Source organism: Phyllobates terribilis, unplaced genomic scaffold (assembly GCF_046119375.1).
Source record: "Phyllobates terribilis strain yellow unplaced genomic scaffold, ASM4611937v1 Scaffold_2__4_contigs__length_985480577, whole genome shotgun sequence".
Taxonomy (NCBI): domain Eukaryota; kingdom Metazoa; phylum Chordata; class Amphibia; order Anura; family Dendrobatidae; genus Phyllobates; species Phyllobates terribilis.
Window position 1 is genome coordinate 872,752,489 of NW_027362762.1, and position 26,857 is coordinate 872,779,345.

The window sequence follows — 26,857 nt, forward strand, 5'->3', positions numbered from 1 at the left end:
AAGCTGCTGATGGATTCCTGCACGGTATGATCTCACGCGGCATTGTATCCTTCATATGTCCTGACATTCTGGATTTACAGGAATTATACTCATGGCTGGCACAAGCGAACACCTGGACCCGAGCCACAAGTAGCACCAAATTGGTTGTTCTTGCACGTGTTCACTTAGAGTAATCACGTGTCTTCACAGATCAGACTAGAAAAAGAAGTTTACTGCCGATATAATCTATGTAATGTTGGAATACCATGAGTCTCCACACCATGATGAAGAACCCGTCCGTAGGCATCCAAATGTGTCTATTATAATACTGCTCTGAAGGACTGAACTCTGCACACCCCCAATAATAGCAAACTACATATACCCCTGCATTGCAAGATGGGGGAAACTGATTCATCCTAACACACAATCTTTCTGATTCCCCATGATCTTTTTCTTCCCCAACACTTGGAACAAGTGTGCCATGTTGTTACCCCCGTTTTATGACATTTACTGGCTCTAGTTCCGACGGCATAAATCAAGTGACAGGCTTCCTCTAAATCCGGGATGTCAAACTCAAACACACAGAGGGCCAAAATGAAAAACTTGGACAAAGTCACGGGCCAGCCAGTATATAGAATAATGGGCCCCACATCGTCCTCCATGCAGAATAATGGGCCATGCATAGTCCTCCATACAGAATAATGGGCCTCACATAGTCCTCCATACAGAATAATGGGCCCCACATAGTCCTCCATACAGAATAATGGGCCTCACATAGTCCTCCATACAGAATAATGGGCTCCACATAGTCCTCCATACAGAATAATGGGCTCCACATAGTCCTCCATACAGAATAATGGCCCCACATAGTCCTCCATACAGAATAATGGCCCCACATAGTCCTCCATACAGAATAATGGCCCCACATAGTCCTCCATACAGAATAATGGGCCTCACATAGTCCTCCATACAGAATAATGGGCTCCACATAGTCCTCCATACAGAATAATGGGCCTCACATAGTCCTCCATACAGAATAATGGGCCCACATAGGGGTGGTGGTTCTTGTGTCGCGGGCCAAATAAAACCACCCTGCTGCCAGGTTTGGCCCATGGGCCAGAGTTTGACATGTGTGCTTTAAATGCAGTGAATATTGGAAGGTTATATATTGTACATCTCTGAACTGCAAATGTCAGTAGGTTGAACCGATGATATGGATGCACCAAGGGATTTATTTACTAGATATGCCAGTTAGGCCATGTTCGGACGTCTGTTTTTGGGTGGAAGGTTTGCATGCAAGAAGAGAACGGAATATTGTTTATCAGTGTGTTGGTTTCAATTTTCACCCATTTTAGTCAGTTTTTTTCTCCTATCCATTAAACATTATAAAATGAACAGCGCTTAAGGTGACATCCATATCCGGTCTGTTTTTTTTTTTTTTTTGATCGCCGTTTTTGGATCAAACACCATTTCAGGAGAAAAGCCCTCAGTGGTTTTCTGGACAAGTTCGTACATGAGAAAAGGACCAGAGTCCAAGCTTATCTCTACCATGAAACCACAGTACAGAGAGGAATGAAGACAGTCAGCGTCATTCAGTTCAACTTTTATGTAATCCGGCAGTGTAATAAGCTGATACAGTCCAACGTTTCGACCCATCCAGAGGTCTTTTTCAAAGACATCAGTTTAAACATCAAGAATACTATAAGTGCATCAACAAAGTAAAAAAATGTTGCGGACATAAAGGTAGAGAAAAAAGAAGAGCAGCATCAGAGATCGTGTACACATTTCTAAATGTCTGCTGAACACAGTAACATGATAATATCAAATGCTCAATGGGATAACTAGAGAAACCTGAAAATCATATATGGGAGACCACATATAAGACCACAATAATCATGACACCGGTGACCCATACAAGAGTCTCATTGTGAGAACGATCAGAAGGTATTGCCATATGGACAAAAAGTGTTTATAGGAACTTGGTCAGGGAAAATCCAAAAATTTAATTGGTTTGTTGGTCACAAGAATGGACCCAGTGTTATACAGGCTAATATGTGATACATCCGGAATGGGGAGGTCCAGGTATCAAAGGAGCAGATGAAGTGGAAGAACAACATACCAGAGAAGGTGGGAGGAGAAGAGCATGAAAAGGGAATAAGAAAAACATAAAGGATAAAAAGTGAAAAATGAACAAGGAAATGAAGAAATGTAATATGAAGAGCGCATATGAATATAGATAAGGTAATACATGGGATCCTAGGCAAAGATATGCATGTACAGGAGAAACGGAGAAGATAACGAGCGATGGAAGTAGCTGGAGGATAGATGTCTGCTTGAGAACTAGAAGGTAAAGTGCTGTATATAACTGCAGGGAAAACGAGAACAATCAAACAATGTGTGCAAGGGGAACGGCCAGCTGATGGGGAACAGAGCAAGAAAATGGACATGTGAACAGCTCCATAGATTATAACAGTACTAGATGGTGGCCTGATTCTAATGCATCGGGTATTCTAGAATATGTATGCGGCCAACTGGGCGCAATCAGCAGAGCGGTGTTTAAATTTGGTGCCAATATCGCTGATTGCGATGTTAGTGAGGACCGGGGAGCGGCACTGCCTGTGCGGTTACTTCCACTGCGAGCAATCTGCATAATAAACACAATATCATTGCAAATATTTGGAGTGCCAAATTCACTTCTTTTCTTATTTTTTTTAAATTCAGACAAAAAAATCCATAGCATATCCACCACATGTAAACAAACCCTTAAGGCTATAGGCGCAAAGAGTTTTTTTTTTTTATACAGTTGTTCCTCTTGAAACACTGTTCCTATTCCTTTCTATTGTAAAGACCACATTGCTGCTGATATCTTCAGTGCATTTTTTTTCCCCCGGCTCAGGTCTTGAAAAACGCCTCTTGGCAGAATAGAATACATGTCACCTCTTTGAAGCTTCTCCTGATGAAAACATTCCAAATTAGGCACCGTCCAATCAGAAGGCTGGAAAAAAACCTTAAAGTTCTTCAGGAAACCAAAAACTCCTTCAAACATTCACTAAAGGAGGAGCGTTCCCTATGGCAGTTTACATTAGAAAACTCGTTTTTGACCTTCCTCTGTACACATACCCTTAGATGAACGTCTGCTCGGTCATTAGCCATGCCGGCCCGCTCCATGACGAGTATACATGGTTGACTTGCCATACACAAGTCCCAGAAGAGCGAGGAGCTAGCTGCCGCCTGGGCCGCTTATCTGGATGTGTTAACTTCTGACTCCAAATTCTCTCATTTCTCCCCAGCAACTAATTTATAAATCTTTTTACTTCATTATGCGTTGTGTATTAGCTCACCAGTATAATACGTAATACTAAATTGTGAAATGATGTCAATTCCACAAATGCGTCCATGCTCACACGCACCATACATACTTATACATTTCTCCGAGCATTCTCTATAAATGCGATTTGTGTCTCAGACGCTCCGGGAGCAGATGATGCTTTCCTGGTGAGCTGAGGTTTGCTCCCAGGCCAGATAATCTAATCCCACTTCTGATGGTGTCATGCAGATTCTGCTTTGGTGATGTCATTCTGATCCACATGTGGTACACAGCGATCCATACGCCAGCGGACCACCTGCATTTCATCAGCGGTTCTCACATAGTGTGTGTCCTCATATTTATTTAATCTGGAAATACCCAGCGTTGTAGCAGATAACCCTTAGGAAGCTTATTCCTTCAGCACGGAGCACTTAGCAGCGCTGTCACTCATCAGATGGAGCCGCACGCTGCGCTTACTGCTTTCCATATACTGCACTTGATTTTATACATAGGCAATACCTCTAAGGCCTCGTTCAGAAACCCGTTTTTTTTTTTTCTTTGCATACGGATTAAGGTAATTTTTCATGCATCCTTGTGTCCATTTTTACCATTAGTGTGACATCCTTTATTCTCGTCTGCAAAAATCAAAAATTCCCCCTGATGAAACAGAAACGAACAGCACTTGAATGACACGTGGCTGGAATCCATGTTTAGTTGTTTTTTTTTTGTTAGTTTTTTTTATGGAGACATCTGCATTGGCGAGTTTAATCTGTGACTCAAAAAAAAAACAACAACCTGTCTCTGTTTTTAATTCTTTTTTTTTTTAAATTTTATTAATATGCAGACTCACAGGCCCCAATTCATTAAGATATTTTGCCATTTTTCTGCCGTAAAACTCCTTAATAAGTCGCCGCAAATGTTTTGCACAACTCGGAAGTTATGTACAAGTTTGTCGACTTTTGGCATTTTCACGTCAGTCCTAGCCAACTTCGACAAATATGGCTGGAGAATGGACGGGGCAGGGTCTACGCCTGTCCGTCTAAGGTTATGTTCACACGTTCCGTTTTTTTCTGCAGCCAAAAACCTGCTCTCTTAACAGTAAAGAAGCTGCTTGCAAAAAGCAAGTTTGATGCATTTTTTGCTGCACATTTTCTGCGTTTTTATTGTCTTTTGTTCATGCTGATAAAGTTTAGTGCCCCCCAAAAAAACGTCTTTAAGGTTTTTGCACCATTGATATCTGCGTTTTTTGCTGTGTTTTTGCACTTACTCATTGCTTTCTATGGGTGAAAAAACGCTGAAAGAAGTGACATGCTGCAGTTTGCAAAACCACAGCAGTTTTCCAAATCGCTCAAGAAAAAAAAACAATGTGTGTGCATGAGTTTTCTGAAATCTCATAGCTTCTGCTGGTACTGGAAAACACGGCTTAAAATTTGCATGAAAAAACGCAGCAAAAACGCAATGTGTGAACATAGCTTAATTCGTGAAAAGTTATTCATTGGTCTAACTTTTGCCAGAAATGTCCCTGACTGGACTAACCTCTCTGGCGGAGGCGACATATGTTGCACCAAAGTCATTTAGTGGTGTGGGCCTCCTAATGAATTCGACACATCTTAATCCTACACGCCCATCATTAAGACTGTTGTGTACAACACTAGTCTTAATGAATCAGGACCATAGTCCCCAAAAAAGCACAGACATGTGGCCAGCACCATAGACTCTAATGGGTACATGTTCTATCCGTGAATATTGTGGCTAGACCACGTACGTGAGACAGAGATGTCTGAATGAGGCCCAGAGTGGTTCTCCAATCAAATAATATTGATGACCTGTCCTCTAATTAGCTCACCCATATCAGATTGATGGAGGGTTCAACCGCTGGGAAACCAATGATCCTGAGAACAGGGATCCTAAAGTTCCCTGTGTGAATGGGGCTGTAGTGAGACTGTGCGACCAATGCTACGTTCCCTGTCTTTAGTGCCGGTCTAGGAGTTGTGGCCGCACATGCTCACTAGGAGGAACTTTTGGATCCTCTTTCTCATTATTATTTTGGGTCTCTGTAGCCAGAGCCCCAGCGATTATTTATTTATTTATTTATTTATATATATATATATATATATATATATATATATATATATATATATATATATATATATATATATATATATAATATATATATATTTATTTATTTATTTATTGCCTATGTATAGGGTTGTTGTTTAATGGTCAGCCCCTGATTAAGATGTTTTCCAAAGATGGCATTGACGGCCTATTCTCTGGGTTTAGCCACAAGTATGTTCTCGGTGCGAGTATGGCACCCAGGACCCCTCACAGGTCAGGAAGTAATGGATTTGGGGGTTTCTTTATCATCTATTCAGACATGGCAACTCTCCCCATGTTCAGTTGTGCCTAGTACTGCTTCTCATCCCCATTCACTGAAGTTTCCTAGGCCGTGGGTTTGTCCCGGTGGCCGTGGGTTTGTCCCGGTGGCCGTGGGTTTGTCCCGGTGGCCGTGGGTTTGTCCCGGTGGCTGTGGGTTTGTCCCGGTGGCTGTGGGCCGTCCCGGAGGCCGTGAGTTGTCCCGAAGCTCATACATACCTGACATACCATAACTGATAATATGCATCTATGAAGTTGGGATTAACCCTTTAAGGGGTCATAGAGCACCGTAGTCTCATTGCTAGCCAATCAATTTATACTCCTGTAATAACCTTTTAGGTCACGTTCACACGTTCAGTATTTGATGAATTTTTTTACTTCAGTATTTGTAAGCCAAAACCAGGAGTGGAACAATCAGAGGAAAAGTATAAGAGAAACACGTGACTACTTCTGTATTTATTACCAACTATTGGTTTTGGATTACAAATACTGAGGTAAAAAACTGAGCAAATACTGAACGTGTGACCATGGCCTTAAAGAGGATTTGTTTTAGTGACACATATTGAGGTACTTCTGGTCATGATGTGCTGATCCTGGGTCTGGAGTGGGTTGAGGTCTAGTGATTCAGTCCTTCAAAATCTGTTCAGACAAATAGCTTTTATATCTATCTCAGATATTGCTCATTTACGACAGCCAGCACTAAACTAATAATCATCTTATGAGAAAATGTCGGTCGTTAGCTATAGAATACAGAAAAGGCCATGGCTAGACGGCAGCCTTTCCCAAGACGCTGCGGTGTCAGAGGGGGAGCTCTTCATCATTAATGGGGTTGTTGGAGTGATGGAGGAAGACATCCAGTGGATAGGTGATCATCTTACATTGATGGAATAGGAGTTTTTGGAGTGAAAACTGTTCAAACCCTCCTTAAAAAATATGTTGGAGTTTCTTTTGCGTTTTTTTTGCACATGAAAGGATCCAGCATAGAAAACGCACGGTGGGAACTTAACCTTAGTCATGTACTAATGTTTATTAAGGTAAACTCACGTTCCCATTTTTTGTCGTTCCGAACTATCGATGAGGGCGGCTTCATGTTCTCACTTGCACATGGTGGAATAATTGGCATCGTTCTCAGACCTGGCATGGCCAGTGGCTGTTTGTCGTGTTGAGAACTTGGTACATTGTATGTCTGACATCTTGGCAGCACATTATGAACACTTATCAATTACTAAGAAGTCAGGGTAGAACACCTTTACAAGCAGGTGTACAGACACGCATCGATTGAAGTCTCTTTCATAAAATATGTCATGTTTTTTTCCCTAAAGGTGAAAAGTGCAGTTCCCATGTCTATCTCTTCTGCCTTCTTAGTGCGTGATCAGACTATGCTGTCACCTGCGCAGCGCGGTGGTGAATGTATTTACACTGAGGCCTAGAAGCAAAGGACACGGGTGATAACATTATTAGGCCTCGTTCACACCATGTTAGTGATGTGTTCTTACAGCATACTCTGCTGATGTCCAGGTAAAATAAAATGTCCTTTTGGCCTATGTTGGGTTGGTATGTGACAATATACTTAAAGGGGTTGTGCGCAGGGCTGTGGAGTTGGTAAACCAAACCACAGACTCCAACTCTTCAATTTCCCTGACTTCCGACTTTAACTCCAACTCCGACTCCACAGCACTTGTAGGAGGAGCCTCACTTCTGAGCATGTACATAAAGTGCAGCCCTGCCTCACTACTGAGCATGTGCATAAAGTGCAGCCCTGCCTCACTACTGAGCATGTGCATAAAGTGCAGCCCTGCCTCACTACTGAGCATGTGCATAAAGTGCAGCACTGCCTCACTACTGAGCATGTGCATAAAGTGCAGCCCTGCCTCACTACTGAGCATGTGCATAAAGTGCAGCCCTGCCTCACTACTGAGCATGTGCATAAAGTGCAGCCCTGCCTCACTACTGAGCATGTGCATAAAGTGCAGCCCTGCCTCACTACTGAGCATGTGCATAAAGTGCAGCCCTGCCTCACTACTGAGCATGTACATAAAGAGCAGCACTGCTTCACTACTCAGCATGTACATAAAGAGCAGCACTGCCTCACTACTCAGCATGTGCATAAAGTGCAGCACTGCCTCACTACTGAGCATGTACATAAAGAGCAGCACTGCTTCACTACTCAGCATGTACATAAAGAGCAGCACTGCCTCACTACTCAGCATGTGCATAAAGTGCAGCCCTGCCTCACTACTGAGCATGTGCATAAAGTGCAGCCCTGCCTCACTACTGAGCATGTGCATAAAGTGCAGCCCTGCCTCACTACTGAGCATGTACATAAAGAGCAGCACTGCTTCACTACTGAGCATGTACATAAAGAGCAGCACTGCCTCACTACTGAGCATGTACATAAAGAGCAGCACTGCTTGACTACTCAGCATGTACATAAAGTGCAGCGCTGCCTCACTACTGAGCATGTGCATAAAGTGCAGCACTGCCTCACTACTGAGCATGTGCATAAAGTGCAGCACTGCCTCACTACTGAGCATGTACGTAAAGAGCAGCCCTGCCTCACTACTCAGCATGTACATAAAGTGCAGCCCTGCCTCACTACTGAGCATGTACATAAAGTGCAGCCCTGCCTCACTACTGAGCATGTACATAAAGTGCAGCACTGCCTCACTACTGAGCATGTGCATAAAGTGCAGCACTGCCTCACTACTGAGCATGTGCATAAAGTGCAGCACTGCCTCACTACTGAGCATGTGCATAAAGTGCAGCACTGCCTCACTACTGAGCATGTACATAAAGTGCAGCGCTGCCTCACTTCTGAGCATGTGCATAAAGTGCAGCGGTGCCTCACTACTGAGCATGTACATAAAGTGCAGCACTGCCTCACTACTGAGCATCTACATAAAGTGCAGCACTGCCTCACTACTGAGCATGTACATAAAGTGCAGCACTGCCTCACTACTGAGCATGTACAAAAAGAGCAGCACTGCCTCACTACTCAGCATGTGCATAAAGTGCAGCACTGCCTCACTACTGAGCATGTACATAAAGTGCAGCGCTGCCTCACTTCTGAGCATGTGCATAAAGTGCAGCGCTGCCTCACTTCTGAGCATGTACATAAAGTGCAGCACTGCCTCACTACTGAGCATCTACATAAAGTGCAGCACTGCCTCACTACTAAGCATGTACATAAAGAGCAGCACTGCCTCACTACTGAGCATGTACATAAAGTGCAGCACTGCCTCACTACTGAGCATGTACATAAAGAGCAGCACTGCCTCACTACTCAGCATGTGCATAAAGTGCAGCACTGCCTCACTACTGAGCATGTACATAAAGTGCAGAGCTGCCGCACTACTGAGCATGTACATAAAGAGCAGCACTGCCTCACTACTCAGCATGTGCATAAAGTGCAGCACTGCCTCACTACTCAGCATGTGCATAAAGTCCAGAGCAGCCTCACTACTGAGCATGTGCATAAAGAGCAGCACAGATTCATTTCAACTAAAAGCCGAGACCCTTAGATCAGGAACAGAACAGACCTTTATAGGACATTTCATAACTTTCCCAAATTCTTATGAAAACATTTACAGCACATCCTGCATTGTACTACTGAACCCAATGTATTATATCTTTTAGGAGTCGGAGTCCATCCATTTTATACCGACTCCGACTCCACAGCCCTGGTTGTGTGCTACGTTGAAACATTCTAAATGCTGCAACGGGACACGTAATGGACCAGCAATGTTCCTCCGTATTCTGTACTGTGGTCCCCGACAGTCTCTTGGCGGTGGAGGCGTCATGTAACCACTGCAGCCAATCAGCTGGCTTGATCAGGTGCAGCTTGATGAAAGGCCCTTTTCATGCTGGATTGGAATAAAGGGAGCTGATTGGCTGCAGGTCATGTGATGCCTCCCCAGAAGAAGAAGGCAGCGGGCAATACAGTGCAGTGTATGCTGGGGCTACTCGGCAACTTTGACACAAGTCACGTGGCCAAAAATCCCTATGTGCTGCTACATAGTAGCGTAATGCACGTGAATGGACTCACATTATGACCTGCAAGATGCCGAGACAAGAAAGTTGCGAAGACCCCAGCTGGTTCTGACTTTTTGCCACTTGCTTGCTGCAGATGTGGCAATGCAACTCCATTCACCTGTATTATGACACCACGTAGCGGCATAGAGCGATCTTCAGCCACTTGATGTGTTGTGGCCATAGTCGCCGTTTGGCCTCATCCTTATCCAATAGTCCTGGAGAAATCTACTGATACATCACATTTACTGCTAGAGGCAAAGGGAAACCAAGATTCTTGCTTATATGGATCAGCTGTCTGCAGTCTCCAGCTTGGACCTGTGGGAGACGAAGCCGCTCCAGATCTAAATGGAGACCTATGAAATAAGTGATTTACATGATCCTCACCAATGTGTTAATCAAGTATATTCTTCGCAAAGACAAAGCCTCTGACTTCTAATGGTTATACTTTTTGGGTAAAGTTGTGCAATTCTACAAGTTGTGGCCTTATCGGCCTCTTCGATCTTCAGTTTAAAATTTACATATAAATTGAATCTGCATAAAAACTTGAGCAACTTTGTTAATACATCCCATTACTGATATTGTAGATTTCTTGGATTGAATGCCTGTATTGTATTTTAGAGCTGCAGTCACAATTTCAGGTGAGCTTCAGAGCAGAAATCTCTGCATTTCTTACTGGCTTGGTGATTGCACGGTTTGCTTTGGGGATTGGCATTGATGTGTCATAATAACAGGCGCTGTAAGCGGGAAATCCCTAACTCGCACACTACATTATAGGAGCTTTGCAAAGGTGCTAAAGAGGTTTCTGACAACATGATCTTTGGTGCTTTCCAATGACAAGTAACAGAACTGTGATCGGAAGGGGCGTCTTCATGTCCTTTGTTTAGGAGCGCTGATTTTCTCTGCTTGCCGGGGGACGGTGTGCTCCTGATGAGTGACAGTTCAGACCAGCGGCATGATCGCACCGCTGCTGGCCCAAACTCTGTGCTCTCTGATGCCACAAGCAGAGGCAGCTTTGCCTCTGCAGCAAAAGGGCTGTGCAATAGGACTGAAGCTGGCTGATTCTAGCTATCCAGCCACCTTCAGAGCAGCGCTTGCAAGCTCTATAGCAAAGAGCTTGTAAGCACGCGCTCCTTTCATAGGACACACGCCACCTCTAAAAGATTCTTCAGGTGGCTGGTAGTTTATGCAATGAGCTGTAAACTATGGAATTAAAAATCCTATCCGTTCTCAAGACTTATAATTTTTAAGTAGAAATTATTTACAAAGTTGTTGTTTTTTTTCCGTGCACTTTGCAAATTCAACGAAAAATATCACATCAGCCCATCGATCAACACACTAGGCTTGCGCTTTTGAGCACTAAACCTCTTAATTATTATTAGATTTTCACGATTAAAAGCTTTAGTGCTCGAAACATGTAGGCCCTAGTGTGCTTATTTTTATTTTTTTGGTATTTTATTAATTGCTAATAAATAATGTTTTTATAGTTTTTTTTCCATTGTGGATGCTGGATGTGTTCCTGCCTTCTACTGGATCACTTTGCAATTTCACTCATTTAAAGGGAATCTATCAGCAGGTTTTTGCTCCCTCATCTGAGAGCAGCGTAATGTAGGTAAAGAGAAGCTGAATCCAATGATGTATCACTTTGTGTCAGAAAGGCTGCACCCGTTAAAATATCAGAGCTTTTAGATTTAGAATGAAGCAGAGCTGAGGAAGCTAACCCCGCCCACACCAAATCTAACCACGCCCACACCAGGCTCTCCTATGTCTATAGACAGTGAGGTGCTTATCACAGGAGGGAGCGTTGCTGAACTAGTCCGATAATGTGAATCTTAGTGATTAACCCTTCACAGTTAGTAAACAACAACATGCAGTTGGACAAGTGACACATCCCTGAATTCCGTGTCTCAGCCTCTATCTCCTGCTGTCTTCAGATTACATAGCAAAGCCTGCTGACAGATTCCCTTTAACAAGATGAGACAAGCCTCTTTCATTTATAATTTTGCTTAACTATTTTTTTAAATATCCGGTACATTATCTAGGAGCTGTGACATGGTGCTCCGAGGTGGGCATCCTTCACACACTCTCCATACAGCAGAGGATGATGAGTGCATGTATGCAGCACTCCTGGCGAGTATTTGTTATATTTCCCGGCTGATGCACGTCTCGTATATGCTGCATGACATTGCGATGAATCAGTCGTCATATTACACAGTACTGATTCCGAGAGGCCTTTTATGGAGCGAACCTTTCCAGGAACTTCCCCGAGGGATGCGTTCCACTACTAACTTATTTATTCCATTTTTTTTTTTTTTAGTTTTTTTTATTTTTAACTAATTTCTGGATATATTCTGCTCGGCCGAAAACCGACTGTACATGGGAATTGTGTTAGTACAAATTAGAAAGTGTTTGCCTTTGTAAAGTTCTTGCCAGACCATCTGAACTGCAGCTGGTAGGGCTTTGAGGGATGTTCTGATACTCTGCCGGCTGGCTGACTCTTATTTCTGGTACACATCATCTCTAGGGAATTGGAGCAGCAAATAAGGATTTTTTTTTCTTTTTAACTCTGCTTTAACAATTGGTTTAATCCGCTTCATCGGAAATCATTCCTTTTAGTAAAGTGAGATGGTGTATGAATGGTGGAAAGAAAGTTGGGTTGTCCTTTCGCTATCTTCTATGCAAAAATGCAGAAAGGAGGCAAGAGAAAAAAACACTACACCCCCCATCAATGGCTACTACCTTTTTTTAAGTACCAGAGCATATAATATACTTTATTGTCATTACCTATAGATTAATGAATGAGATGAATGTAGCAAAAATATATAGGGGAACTCTGTTAGCAAGTAATGCATTGGGAGTAAGAAAGTATGCACACTATAGGCAATGATCAAATGTGCTTAAATGTAAAATTTAAAGGGTTATTCCCATCTTCATAGATGGATATCGTCGGACAGTGCTCCTAAATACAAGCACTTTTGTAATTTACGGCTTATTAAAATTTGCAGCCGTTCTTGAGCTATTAACCCTTTTATTTACAACTCATTGCCTAGGAGACCGACCACCACTTCAGTCTAGCTAATAAACACTGCAATAAAGATTGCTGGGATTAGCAAATAACAGGGAGCTCCAATGATCCCAGCCAGCTTCAAAACAGTGCTTACCAGCTCAATAGAAAATAACTTGTTAGCGCTGCGCATGTTTTGTTGGGTAGCAGCAGTGGTCTGTCTCCAAGACAACAATCTGAAAAAAATACAGCTGAACGTTTTAATAAGCAGTAAATTGCAAACTTGCTTGTATTTAAGGAGGACCGGTCATCCGGTCAGAAGTGGCCAGTTTTTGCTCCTATGTCATTCCCGCTGCTTTTCTGAGCAGTCACCTTTTTTCTTTTTTAGAATCCACCATTCTGTTCCAGAGATATGGGCCTTTTTATTTAGTGCTAAATTTTATGGTCTCCTCAAGGGGGCGTGGCTTACAGGATAATTATGCAGAACAGCTTAGACACGCCCCAGAGGATCCTTTAATTCACGCCCTTCATAAAGACCATACACAGTAGTAAAAAGGCCCATATCTCTGGAACCGTATGACGGATTTTAAAAAAGAAAAAAGTGGAATACTGAGGGTAGCAGCAGGAATAAAATAAGAGCAAAAACTGGGACACTTTTGTCCTAATGACACATCCACTTTAAGCAATGCTGGTTATGTTATGATTACAAGGGGTAATTGCATAACTGGCAACTCCCTCACATAAAGTTACTAATGCAATCTCTTCTGTTTGTGGAGAAAATCCATAACCATGTCGGTCGCTAGAGAATCCCTACTCCCTGGGGCTGTCCGGCAGTCATTGTTTTTGGCAGTCTGTATTCTGTGAATACATTGCTAGCGCTGGCTGTCATCATCCTTTTTTATAGACCTCTGCGGACAAATGAAGCGGCGTCCCATAGACCCCAGCTTGTCTGTGTGGGGTTGGCTTGCTGAAAGGAAAGTTGATTGGAAGCTTCGCCGGTGCAGGAACTGAAGCGTGGGAGTAAATTCCCTGTTTTGCACGGATAATATGCAGTCGCTGTATACACAAAGGATTAATATTAAACATCCCCCGTGTGATTAAAGTCCCATTAAATCCCGTTCTTTGCAGACTGCAGCAGCATTCTGTGCTGACACTATAGCATCGTACGCAGGTTTACAGCATGTCACTCGCTAGGTGTTCTAGATATACAAGATAATGCATGTCTCGTCAGCGGTCGTAACATAGGGTGTGCGGCGAGGTCTGCATGCTGACTCTTGTAGTCCTACAGGCTGTGTGCCATTCATGCACGTCATCTTTGTGATGCCCAACATCGTATAATGCATGGGTCTCCGATTTCAGAGTTTTCTATCATTTCTTTGTACAGATCCAACAGAAATAAATAACGGATGCCAAAAGTATGGAAGAAAAGCCGAGCACGTCAGAGCTCTGTACACTGCCATATGTATGGAGACTTAGGCTGTGTTCACATCTGTGTTGGAGGCTTTGTTCACCAAAAATGCTGGACACCTAAGGGTGTGTTCAGTGCACACGTTAAATATTTGGTGTAGAAAAGAGCATGGCACGGTTCTGTACACTGCCATATGTATGGAGACTTAGGCTGTGTTCCCATCTGTGTTGGAGGCTTTGTCCACCAAAAATTCTGGACATCTAAGGGTGTGTGCACACGTTAAGTATTTGGTGTAGAAATTTCAGAACCATTTTTGCATCTCTTGGCAGGAAAAACACAGCAGCAAAAGAAAGCTCATATTTTACTTGCGTTTTTGCTGCTGATTTTTCCCCAGTCATTAGTATGGGTGAAATCTGCAGCAACAATGCTGAAAGAATTGACATGCTGCAGATTTAAATGTGCAAGGAAAAAATAAGCAGCGTGTGCATGAGGCTTCAGGATTCTCATTCACTTTGCTGGCGTCAGGAAACCTTTTGTGACAAATCTGCACTGAAAAAAAAACAGCAAATCACAACGTGTGCACGCAGCCTAGATGGGAACCCTGACGGACCCCAATATATTTGTCGGTGGGGTCCATCGTACGAATTCCAGCTCTGCAATTAAATTATTTTGTTGTTTCGTGACTCCCACAAAAGCCGCAGACTGGCGCACCCCATTTTATCATCATCTGGGATTACAGAAATCCAGGGATGTCTGAATTCCGACACCCGGTATCTTACATCTTGTTACACGCTGGATCCATCTATGATAATACACAGATGTAAGCCTGTATGTGGTGTTTTTATTTAGTAGTGGTTTTATATGAACCGTATAAAGTTTTATGAAATGTTTTGGCTGCTTTTTTGCCTTACAACATATACTGAACTCCCACTCCGGACTTCTAAGCTCAGGATCTTTCCTTCAAGAGTTGGGGCCGATCAGATAGCTGAGCAGGACGTCAGCCAGGAATCCAATTTTCCACCGTAACCCTGCAAATTCATTAGCAGAATACAGGCTGCCGTTTCTTCTGTTTATGCCATAACTGGTTCCCATGTCCCCCACATGGAAGCAACAAGGCCTTCTGCCTCCTCACTGCAGCCCAGCTCCGTTATTGGATCTGTCCTATTGGTTATGATACTGAGGAATTGCTATCTAAGCAGTTGCCTATCATTAGCACCATGCTCTACAGATTCATACACTCCTACCGTTGGCATACATAAACCAATGCAGATAGAAAATGAGCAATTTTGCCTCTTTTTGGGTATGTTCACACTGGGATAATCTGCTGCAGATTTTCCGCTTTACAGTAGCGACAAAGTAGATTACGTTTGATTAAATCTCACTGATCTAGTTCGTAAACTTCTGCTGGATCTGCGTGATCTATGACTTGTGAAGGGACTTTAAATCCGCCACATCTCAATGAACGCTGCAGATTTTCACTGGAGATTTCATGGTTTGCAATGTGTAAGGTGAAATATGCAAAACATGTGGATTTTGCTGCAGATTTTTAATGCTGCAGTTCACATCTGGTGGTTTTCCTACATGAGACTCATTAACCCATTTCTCAGCCTTCCTGTAATTTGCCTTCCTATAGCGCTGTCCTAAAAAAGAAGTAAATCGTGGTATGGTCCACTGGGTGCCAAAAGCATGGACGTATTCTTCCTGGCATGACGCCCGGCAGAGCATGGTATGGCTCTGTACACTGCCACATGTGGCATCTGCTTTGGATGCTTTGTTGCCTATTCCATCGAATATGATGAACACCTTAATGGAGACCCCCAATTTAGTCAATGGGGACTGTCAGGCTCCACTGGTTTCTATTGTGCAGATTTCAGCATTGCTGTAATATTTATTTTTGTTTGCTTCTTGATCATGCTGTATAGAGAGACCCAGGATTTGTCAATATTACAGCTTGCTGACACTTCTAGTTCCACAACAGTTGGAGAGTGGCATATACGCCATTTAACCAGCACTACACCAGTGCAATACATAGGGTGAAATTCACTACAAATCTGCAAAAACGTGCGCTGTTTCATGTCCGTGATGGACGTACCCTATGGCTCGGTAGTTTTCCTACGTCCGTGGTGGACGTACCCTATGGCTCGGTAGTTTTCCTACGTCCGTGGTGGACGTACCCTATGGCTCGGTAGTTTTCCTACGTCCGTGGTGGACGTATCCTATGGCTCGGTAGTTTTCCTACGTCCGTGGTGGACGTACCCTATGGCTCGATAGGTTTCCTACGTCCGTGGTTGACGTACCCTATGGCTCGGTAGTTTTTCTACATCTGTGGTGGACGTACCCTATGGCTCGTAGTTTTTCTACGTCCGTGGTTGACGTACCCTATGGCTCGGTAGTTTTTCTACATCTGTGGTGGACGTACCCTACGGCTCGGTAGTTTTTCTACGTCCGTGGTGGACGTACCCTACGGCTCGGTAGTTTTCCTACGTCCGTGGTGGACGTATCCTATGGCTCGGTAGTTTTCCTACGTCCGTGGTGGACGTACCCTAAGGCTCGGTAGTTTTCCTACGTCCGTGGTGGACGTACCCTATGGCTCGTAGTTTTCCTACGCTCATGGTGGACGTATCCTATGGCTCGGTAGTTTTCCTACGTCTGTGGTGGACGTACCCTGTGGCTCGGTAGTTTTCCTATATGAGGCTCATTGACCCATTTTTCAGCTGTATAATTACGCTCTCTATAGCGCCATCCTTTAATTAGCAGCTTCTCCCTGCCGTCCCTCCTCTATTAATGACCTTCTCTTTCTCATCCCCATTCTTTCTTTCTTTTTCCCTCAATACTTCCTGATCTCCCATTTCTCTCCAGCCTGCGATCAGTCTGTTTGTCCAGTGTTTGTTTAGTCTGGTGAAGAACAATAAGTCGGAGGAGTGCGTCCCGTTACGTCTCCGTCCCCGCAGATAGCGCTTGTAACGCTTCGCTAACATCATCCACATCCCTGCTATTTCTTCTATTATTCCAATATTACCAGAAACCCATTTTTATTTGTTTTCCTAATTCGCTGCACGTGGTGCGGGAAGGAATCTGAACTTTGGAGAAGTTCTGACCTTCTATACCGACATAGCGAGACCTTCACAAGTGACCCTCTCGGATTTTCCTTATTTTGAGGGGATTTAACCATCATTTAGCTTAAAAACATGTGACTGAAGAATGCCGCAGAATCCCCAGCGGAGCATCATGTCTCACACTTCAACCTCTGCAGACGCGGGGCGGGCTACACGCTGCCTCCCACTGCTGGACGCCTCGGACCTATAGATGCTTTTATATCCTCCTCCCATCTGACCATCTATATCGCTAAAATAGGGTAATAATAAGGGAAACCTCCGGATGAGACACTATTTGCCCAGCATCTTGCTCACCAATAACACCTAACACCCGCAAAACTCTCATTGCCACTGCCAGTCAATTTTTAGGATGTAGCAGAGCTGGGTTTGCAGTTTAGCACCACTCATTGCAATGTCATATTTGGTTTTCAGCACAGAGTTAAAGTATAGCTGTGCCTTACTTATATGTTACTGCTGTGCTGATGCAGTAGAGCTGAGTTTGTAATATACACTACAATGTTTTTGCAAATATCTGCTACATTAACTATTACTCCCGTAGCTAAATTAAAAACTCAGCTCTGCTATATCTGTATCTGATTAGGCAGGATGATTGCAGTAAAAAAAAGTGTAAAGTAATTCTTAAAAACACAGAAAAAAAAAATACAACACCGTGCCAAATGACAAACTCAGCTCTGCTACGTGCAACTGTAAAACTTTTTAAAAGTTTGTTCAGGGTTATTGTAAATGGAGGCAGAGAGTGAAGCGCAGGAGAAGGCAAGCTGGGGAGTAGTAGGGTGAGATGTCCAGGCTGCCTGCTCTTACCTGGGGTTGTAGTGCTGCAGAGTATGGCCACAGCTGCTGCGGTCCCATAAAGGGACGGTCTTCTCGGAGAGACAGTTTTCTCCCAGGCATGAGATGTGAGCATTCCAATGGAAAAGGCAAACAATGAAAGATAGACTCTCAGCTTGTCCCAAGCCTATAGAGCATGACGTCATGGGCCGGCCCTATAAGGAGCTGTGTTCTGCAGGCACACCACTGCCGCCGACGCTGTCTGACTAGTGCACCCTAATGCACGCCAGAAGTTTTAGAAAGTTTATTAATGTGTTCTGGCTCCAGCTGAAGTTCAATCCTGTGTGAAGTATTTCATTTGTCTCCGCCGTTCAGGGCTGAACAAGAATGTGCGGAAGGCTCGACTTCCAGAAACTCCCGTCTACTTGCTGATAATAAAGTCATTGGGAGTTATTAGTTCTATTACTAATCCTCAGAAAGTCCTATCCAGGGCTGCGCAATGATTTCAGCTTTCGCTACTGATGAAAAAAAAAAAAGACTTTCTTAACTTTCTCATATAGGAAAAGTTTTGGGCAGCTTCTCTGTAAAGGATGTGGATTTAAGCTGTGACTTTGTGTTTCTGTGGAGGGGGCTCTCGGGGGGATAGTATTTTATTTCCTGATGATGTAACTACACAACAATTCTTCGAGCGATGATGGGAAGGCCAGATGAAGTCCATTGCTCTTTTGTTTAAAACATTTCAGCTTTTCTTGTTTCCTTGCCGATTTCATGCAAAATGGTGAAAGACTATTCTGCCTCGTTTGTCGCTTTTCTGAAATTTTGGAAGGTTAGTAAGAAAAAATTTTTTAAAATTAAACGCAAGCCAAGGTAATCTGAGAAGTCCTGCTGGTGCCCATTTACATTGTCCTCTTATAAAGTAATGATGCTGCAAGTGCCAACTTCTAAAGTACTTATACCCCAAGTGCCTCCTTATCAAGTGGTGATACCCTCAGCGCCTCCTTATAAAGTACTTATACCCCAAGTGCCTCCTTATCAAGTGGTGATGCCCTCAGCGCCTCCTTATAAAGTACTTATACCCCAAGTGCCTCCTTATCAAGTGGTGATACCCTCAGCGCCTCCTTATAAAGTACTTATACCCCAAGTGCCTCCTTATCAAGTGGTGATGCCCTCAGCACCTCCTTATCAAGTGGTGATACCCTCAGCGCCTCCTTATCAAGTGGTGATACCCTCAGCGCCTCCTTATAAAGTACTTATACCCCAAGTGCCTCCTTATCAAGTGGTGATACCCTCAGCGCCTCCTTATAAAGTACTTATACCCCAAGTGCCTCCTTATCAAGTGGTGATGCCCTCAGCGCCTCCTTACCAAGTGTGATACCCTCAGCGCCTCCTTATCAAGTGGTGATACCCTCAGCGCCTCCTTATCAAGTGGTGATACCCTCAGCGCCTCCTTATAAAGTACTTATACCCCAAGTGCCTCCTTATCAAGTGGTGATACCCTCAGCGCCTCCTTATAAAGTACTTATACCCCAAGTGCCTCCTTCTCAAGTGGTGATACCCTCAACGCCTCCTTATCAAGTGGTGATACCCTCAGCGCCTCCTTATAAAGTACTTATACCCCAAGTGCCTCCTTATCAAGTCTTAATACCCTCAGCGACTCCTTATAAAGTCGTAATACCCTCAGCGTTTCCTTATCAAGCCCTTATAGCCCAAGTGCCCCCTTATCAAGTCCATAATGCCTCTCTCCACTGAATGCATTGCGTTGGGTATATGCGGGTCCCATTCCTGAGGTAGATGTAAGATGGGACTATCCATTCTTTAAGGATTCCCCCCAGGTGATTGTGTAAAGCACCACTTCGCAGTTTTTTATTTCACCACTGGAGTGGTACCACTAATGTAAGTTTCCTGCCCCTAGTGAAATACTTTCCTGCTGCCATCTTGTTTTGTTCTTGGTGCTGCTCCTGTCGTTTTCTGCAGGTTGTGACCTGCCGGATCGCTCCAATGTTTGAACCGGAAGTCATTACGCAATGTTAGTCTGTGAGAGCCGGAACGAGGATCTTATAGATTTACACTGAGAGCTTGTGACCGTTACCTCTGACTTCAGTCAGTCACAAGATGGCGGCGCTGGACCAAGAGCGGCACTGGAAGACCAGATGTTGGCTACTAAGTGTAACACTGGGAGCAGGGAACATGTGTTTGTGATACCACTCCAGCGCTGAAATAAAGAAATAACACTCCATATGGAGCACTACAGGAAGGATCTTGGGTCGCAGTATGGTGCCATGGGGGCATGCTGACCGGCAACAATGAAGATGATTAATCTGAGCTTGATCAAGTTTCCAAAATCCACAGAAAAGACTCGTTTAGAAATGAGGAATCCCCTTGGAATTATTATTAAGATAGTGAATTATCCCCTTTCATAGGATTGGGGATAAATTAATGAGGGTCTGGCTGTTTGGACCCCCAATAATCCTGAGGACAGGGCTAAGGAACCACGCTCAGAGGCTCGAATGGAACGGAGGTGCACATGCACGAACTCTGCTCCAATCATTGTCTATAGACTCCTCTATTTCCGGCTCTCCATAGACAATAAATGGCGCGAAGGTTGAGCATGCTCACCTCTGCTCCATTCTACACAGCCCATTTCCTGTATCCCACAACCCAGTACCAATGTTCCACAGCCCACTTCCTGTCTTCCACTGCCCGTGTAGCACAGCCCACTTCCCCTCTTCCACTACCCATGTTCCACAGCCCACTTCCCCTCTTCCACTGCCCATGTTCCACAGCCCACTGCCTGTATCCCAGAACCCAGTATTAATGTTCCACTGCCCGTATCCCAGAACCCAGTATTAATGTTCCATTGCCCGTATCCCAGAACCCAGTATTAATGTTCCACAGCCCACTTAGTGTTCCACTGCCCGTGTTCCACAGCTCACTTCCCCTCTTCCACTGCCCGTGTTCCACAGCGCACTTCCCCTCTTCCACTGCCGTGTTCCACAGCCCACTTCTCCTCTTCCACTGCCCATGTTCCACAGCCTACTGCCTGTATCCCAGAACCCAGTATTAATGTTCCACTGCCCTTATCCCAGAACCCAATATTAATGTTCCACAGCCCACTTAGTGTTCCACTGCCCGTGTTCCACAGCCCACTTCCCCTCTTCCACTGCCTGTGTTCCACAGCCCACTTCCCCTCTTCCACTGCCCGTGTTCCACAGCCCACTTACCCAGCCCACTTCCCCTCTTCCACTGCCCATGTTCCACAGCCCACTTCCCCTCTTCCACTGCCCGTGTTCCACAGCCCACTTCCCCTCTTCCACTGCCCGTGTTCCACAGCCCACTTCCCCTCTTCCACTGCCCGTGTCCCACAGCCCACTTCCCCTCTTCCACTGCCCGTGTTCCACAGCCCACTGCCTGTATCCCAGAACCCAGTATTAATGTTGCACAGCCCACTTACAGTGTTCTACTGCCCGTCTTCCACAGCCCACTTACCATCTTCCACTCCCCGTGTTCCACAGCCCACTTCCCGTCTTCCACTCCCCGTGTTCCACAGCCCACTTCCCGTCTTCCACTGCCCATGTTCCACAGCCCACTTCCCCTCTTCCACTGCTCATGTTCCACAGCCCACTGCCTGTATCCCAGAACCCAGTATTAATGTTCCACTGCCCGTATCTCAGAACCCAGTATTAATGTTCCACTTCCCGTATCCCAGAACCCAGTATTAATGTTCCACAGCCCACTTACAGTGTTCCACTTCCCCTCTTCCACTGCCCGTGTTCCACAGCCCACTTCCCCTCTTCCACTGCCCGTGTTCCACAGCCCACTTCCCCCCCTTCCACTGCCCGTGTTCCACAGCCCACTGCTGGTATCCCAGAACCCAGTATTAATGTTCCACAGCCCACTTACAGTGTTCCACTGCCCGTCTTCCACAGCCCACTTCCTGTCTTCCACTCCCCGTGTTCCACAGCCCACTTCCCCTCTTCCACTGCTCATGTTCCACAGCCCACTGCCTGTATCCCAGAACCCAGTAGTAATGTTCCACTGCCCGTATCCCAGAACCCAGTATTAATGTTTCACTTCCCGTATCCCAGAACCCAGTATTAATGTTCCACAGCCCACTTACAGTGTTCCACTTCCCCTCTTCCACTGCCCGTGTTCCACAGCCCACTTCCCCTCTTCCACTGCCCGTGTTCCACAGCCCACTTCCCCTCTTCCACTGCCCGTGTTCCACAGCCCACTTCCCCCCCTTCCACTGCCCGTGTTCTACAGCCCACTGCTGGTATCCCAGAACCCAGTATTAATGTTCCACAGCCCACTTCCCCCCTTCCACTGCCCGTGTTCCACAGCCCACTTCCCCTCTTCCACTGCCCGTGTTCCACAGCCCTTTTCCCCTCTTCCACTGCCCGTGTTCCACAGCCCACTTCCCCTCTTCCACTGCCCATGTTCCACAGCCCACTGCCTATATCCCAGAACCCAGTATTAATGTTCCACAGCCCACTTACAGTGTTCCACTCCCCGTCTTCCACAGCCCACTTCCCGTCTTCCACTTCCCCTCTTCCACTTCCCATGTTCCACAGCCTACTGCCTGTATCCCAGAACCCAGTATTAATGTTCCACAGCCCACTTACAGTGTTCCACTGCCCGTCTTCCACAGCCCACTTCCCGTCTTCCACTCCCCGTGTTCCACAGCCCACTTCCCCTTATCCACTGCCCGTGTTCCACAGCCCACTTCCCCTCTTCACTGCCGTGTTCCACAGCCCACTTCCCGTCTTCCACTGCCCGTGTTCCACAGCCCACTTCCCGTCTTCCACTGCCCGTGTTCCACAGCCCACTTCCCCTCTTCCACTGCCCGTGTTCCACAGTCCACTTCCCCCCTTCCACTGCCCGTGTTCCACAGCCCACTTCCCCTCTTCCACTGCCCGTGCTCCACAGCCCACTTCCCCTCTTCCACTGCCCGTGCTCCACAGCCCACTTCCCCTCTTCCACTGCCCGTGCTCCACAGCCCACTTCCCCTCTTCCACTGCCCGTGTTCCACAGCCCACTTCCCCCCTTCCACTGCCCGTGTTCCACAGCCCACTTCCCCCCTTCCACTGCCCGTGTTCCACAGCCCACTTCCCCCCTTCCACTGCCCGTGTTCCACAGCCCACTTCCCCCCTTCCACTGCCCGTGTTCCACAGCCCACTTCCTGTGTTCCACAGCCCACTGCTGGTATCCCAGAACCCAGTATTAATGTTCCACAGCCCACTTACAGTGTTACACTGCCCGTCTTCCACAGCCCACTGCCTATGTTGCAGAGACCTGTTCTTGAGATCAGTAAATTATCTCCTATCCATAGGATAAATTACTACTGTTGTAATAACCCTTTAAAGGGTGAGTCCTACTCCACTGACATCCACATTGAGAAGTGAGCTGGGCAGGTGATGTCACGTGTGCTGATACCTGCCAGGACACGTGCTTGATCGGCAGGTATGGTGCACCTGCCACGCACACGTCATGGCTTGTATGAGTAGAGGTGACTTGCCCCGCTCATCTCATCCCCGCAGTGCAACTGTCTCCTGCGCCAACAATAACTGACTTGTGTGTCCCCAATCATGGTGGTGACCTTCGGGCACATGAGTAGTCATATTGTAGGACCATACGCTAAAAGTTGGACTCTTTAGAGGACCAGCCTCATAGAATTGAACACTTGTAATGCTACTCATTAGAAGATAAAATTCGTTATAACTTCGTAAGACTAGATGATCCATAATGTATTTACATCGCGTTCAGGAGCCCTGTATTCTTACCATTAAAAATAGCAGAACATGGATTAAACGTGAAGGGTTGTGGTCATCTTGGCGTTCCATGGCTGGGACAGGACTCTGTCCAGGAACCAATGTACTGCTCTATCCATAACGTCAATTCATTTCCATGGGAGAGATGGCATATCTCAGCAGCTTTCGACTGTTTCTGTAGCTCGATTTCCAATGGTTGGTGCCCGGAGTGATGCCCCCCTCAACCAGGAGATGGTAATAGCCCATTAATGAACCCCATTATAAGTCAATGGGAAACTTTTTATTTGGATGTTATTTAATAAAATAAATAAATAAATAAAGATTTGCATATCTTGAGCACGTCTTGAAACATTGCTTGCTTTATTATTATTGCCTCTTTTTTCAGTAATGTGTTATGTGAAATGGAAAGCAATCAGACTAATACATGGTTAATAGTTAACATTTGTGTGCGGTTTTCGGCTGTGAGGTCATATCTACATAGAGACGTATTGATTCTGCTCTGAAGGACGGAGCCGTGAGACAGAGATTGGACCTTACAGGGGGAAATGTGGCCTAAGCCACCAGTTATTAACAGGATTGTGCAATGCGGCTATTTATTTTTCGGGCAGCCGATCATTGCCAATGCCCAGTTAGACCACTGTAAAGGCCCTGTCACACATAACGAGATCGCTAGCGAGATCGTTATTGCGTCACGGTTTTGGGATCGCTGGGGAGATGTCAAACATGCAGAACTTTCCAACGATTTCGGCCGCCCCAGCGATCTAACCAACGATCTCGGCGGTCGTTGGGACACTTTCACACAGCAGCTATTTCAACGATCCACACCTTGATAAGGGCTGTACTGTGTCAGAAAGGCGTGCATAAAATTGCTTTTCCACGCCCCCCTCATCTCCAGCTGGTGGACGCTACTGCGTTCTGATTGGGTGGCCTTGCTTTGAGACTTTGTCTCCGTTCAGATGAGATCTCTACTGCGTCTCCATTAAAAATGGAAACTCATTTGAGACCCCAAGCAATACCTACCTCGCTAAAGATGCCTGATTTCTTCAAAGTGGAGTCACAGCCGAGGAACGCTGGTGGGATCTGAAAAAACAAGGACGCAGTAGTGACCACCAATCGGGGACGAGGAGCGCAGAAAAGTCCAATTTATGCACGCCTACATGTCTCAGTTCTGAATCGCTAACGAGGTCGTTGATAAGGTGTCAAATACAGCAATGCACACTGCCCAGCGGGAGCGCAACGACCCAGGAATGGTCCAGGAAGCTTTGTAACGATCAGTGATCTCACAGCAGGGGCCTGGTCGTTGCTACCTGTCACACATAACGAGATCGCTAGCGAGATCGCTGTTGCGTCACCAAAACAGTGACTCATTAGCGATCTCGCTAGCGATCTCGTTATGTGTGACGGGGCCTTTAAGGTCTGGTCACACTAAATAATGGTTGTAAATAAGCATTCCTAAGAATTTTAGTCTGGCTGTCTAAACAGACTGACGAACAATCAAAATACTCTGCTGCACAAAAGATCATTATTCTCGGCCTATGGCAGCCTATGTGCACTGAATGGTCTATTATATGTCAATCTGTAGAGTGGTCTGCCTATTTAAACAGGCGAACAAGTAGCTGATTTGCAGTCGTACCGCTGGTCGGCTGGTGTTAACAGAGCTTTAGTTAACTTGCATTTAAAGATTGCAAGCCTAAGAACGTGCTGTACAAGTCCAGCAACACCACTACTAGGCCTTATTCACACAACATATTCCAAGGAATCTGCCGTTCAGACTATGCGGATTGCCAATCCTTTTACAGTATCAGAGGGTTTGTGGATGAGATTTTATAAAGGGTGAAGTCAGGACAGCAGACGCCCCAGCCATATCCGGGCAATTTAGTTTGGTTATCTGAGCTCTTTTAGATGATTTATCACCACGGACCAAATCAAAGGTAAGCTGTACTTTGGTGTGGTCACAAAAGACCATAAAAGACAAAAGTTGCAAACGTCCCATCAGAATGATCTCACTGACTGTTTCTTAGTTAACTCCTTCTGCAGCTAGCAATGTGCAGGGAAACAAAGTGCCTATAAAAGCCAAACTTTTTAACTAAACCAAGTTGCAAAAAAAATATTTTTTAGAATGAAAATTTCTGCATTTAAGTAAATAAAAATGCCCCCTTTAAATATATCTTTATCCTTGCCTCTTAATCCCGTGGGTTACATTGGGACATTTAGGATCACTTGATGAATTACATCAGAACAAGTTCTACCAGTTCACTGGGAAATGTAGTCGGAGTTGGTTATCAGTGAACAGCCCTGGTGACATCAGACTCGTGTTCCCACTTCCCCAGTAGCTAATCTAATCTTCTACCATTTACATTCCCCTGTTTTATTAAATGTTTCTCTGACGACGGTGGATGGAAACAAAACACTTCACAATATTTCATATCTGTTATTGCTTTGTCGTGTACCGAAAATGTTTTTAATTGGGCATCCATAAAAGCGGAGACGGACTGAGAATTGCCCGTCCTCAGGAAATAAGCAGACACTTTTAGGGAAGCTAACATCAGAAAATGACTCATTGTTTAAGTCAGGCGTTAGTGTTACATGTATTTTTTTTATCATAATGATTACTAATTTTAAAAATAACAAATAAATAATCTTGCAATTTTAGCACTAAACACAGCCTTTTTTAAACCCATACTTCCTGTCCTTTCAAGAACACTTTTCGGAAGTCTCATTATCATCAGAGGCAGGTAACCCCTCTACACACAGCTGATAACACAGGATCCACCAATCACAATAGGTGATGTCACAGCTGACCTCCTCCCCCTCCCTGCACAATGACCTTTATACGCGCTTATTAGATACTTCAATACAAATGATACACTGTGGTTCTGACTATTGTGGCTAATGTACATGTTGTTTCCTCAAAGAACATGAAGTTTGAATGTAAAATAAAATCCAGTGGCCAATGTGAAAATTGCAATTTTTTTTTTATTATTACATTTCATATACATTGTGATATGTAAAAAAAAATACATTTAACACAAAATATTTGATATGAACAATAGGATATTTTCTTTTGATAACTTACCTTTAAAAACTTTGGTTCATTACTTT

At 44.9% G+C, this 26,857-nt stretch overlaps 2 protein-coding genes across 6 annotated transcripts in view; one reads left to right on the forward strand and one right to left on the reverse strand.

Annotated features, from left to right (window-relative positions):
• CMSS1 (cms1 ribosomal small subunit homolog) overlaps window positions 1-26,857 on the forward strand; it is a 413,413-nt gene that overhangs the window by 37,111 nt on the left and 349,445 nt on the right. The gene's annotated exons all lie outside the window — the stretch shown is intronic.
• FILIP1L (filamin A interacting protein 1 like) overlaps window positions 1-26,857 on the reverse strand; it is a 317,635-nt gene that overhangs the window by 4,290 nt on the left and 286,488 nt on the right. Inside the window, exon 1 of one of the 5 annotated variants that reach the window (XM_073668099.1) lies at window positions 18,021-18,549. The exons of the other annotated variants lie outside the window; for them this stretch is intronic. Within the exon in view, the coding sequence (XP_073524200.1) occupies window positions 18,021-18,193 (173 nt within the window). The 5' untranslated portion in view covers window positions 18,194-18,549. Of the gene's footprint in view, window positions 1-18,020; window positions 18,550-26,857 lie in introns of those variants that run through there. 5 annotated transcript variants of the gene reach the window in all.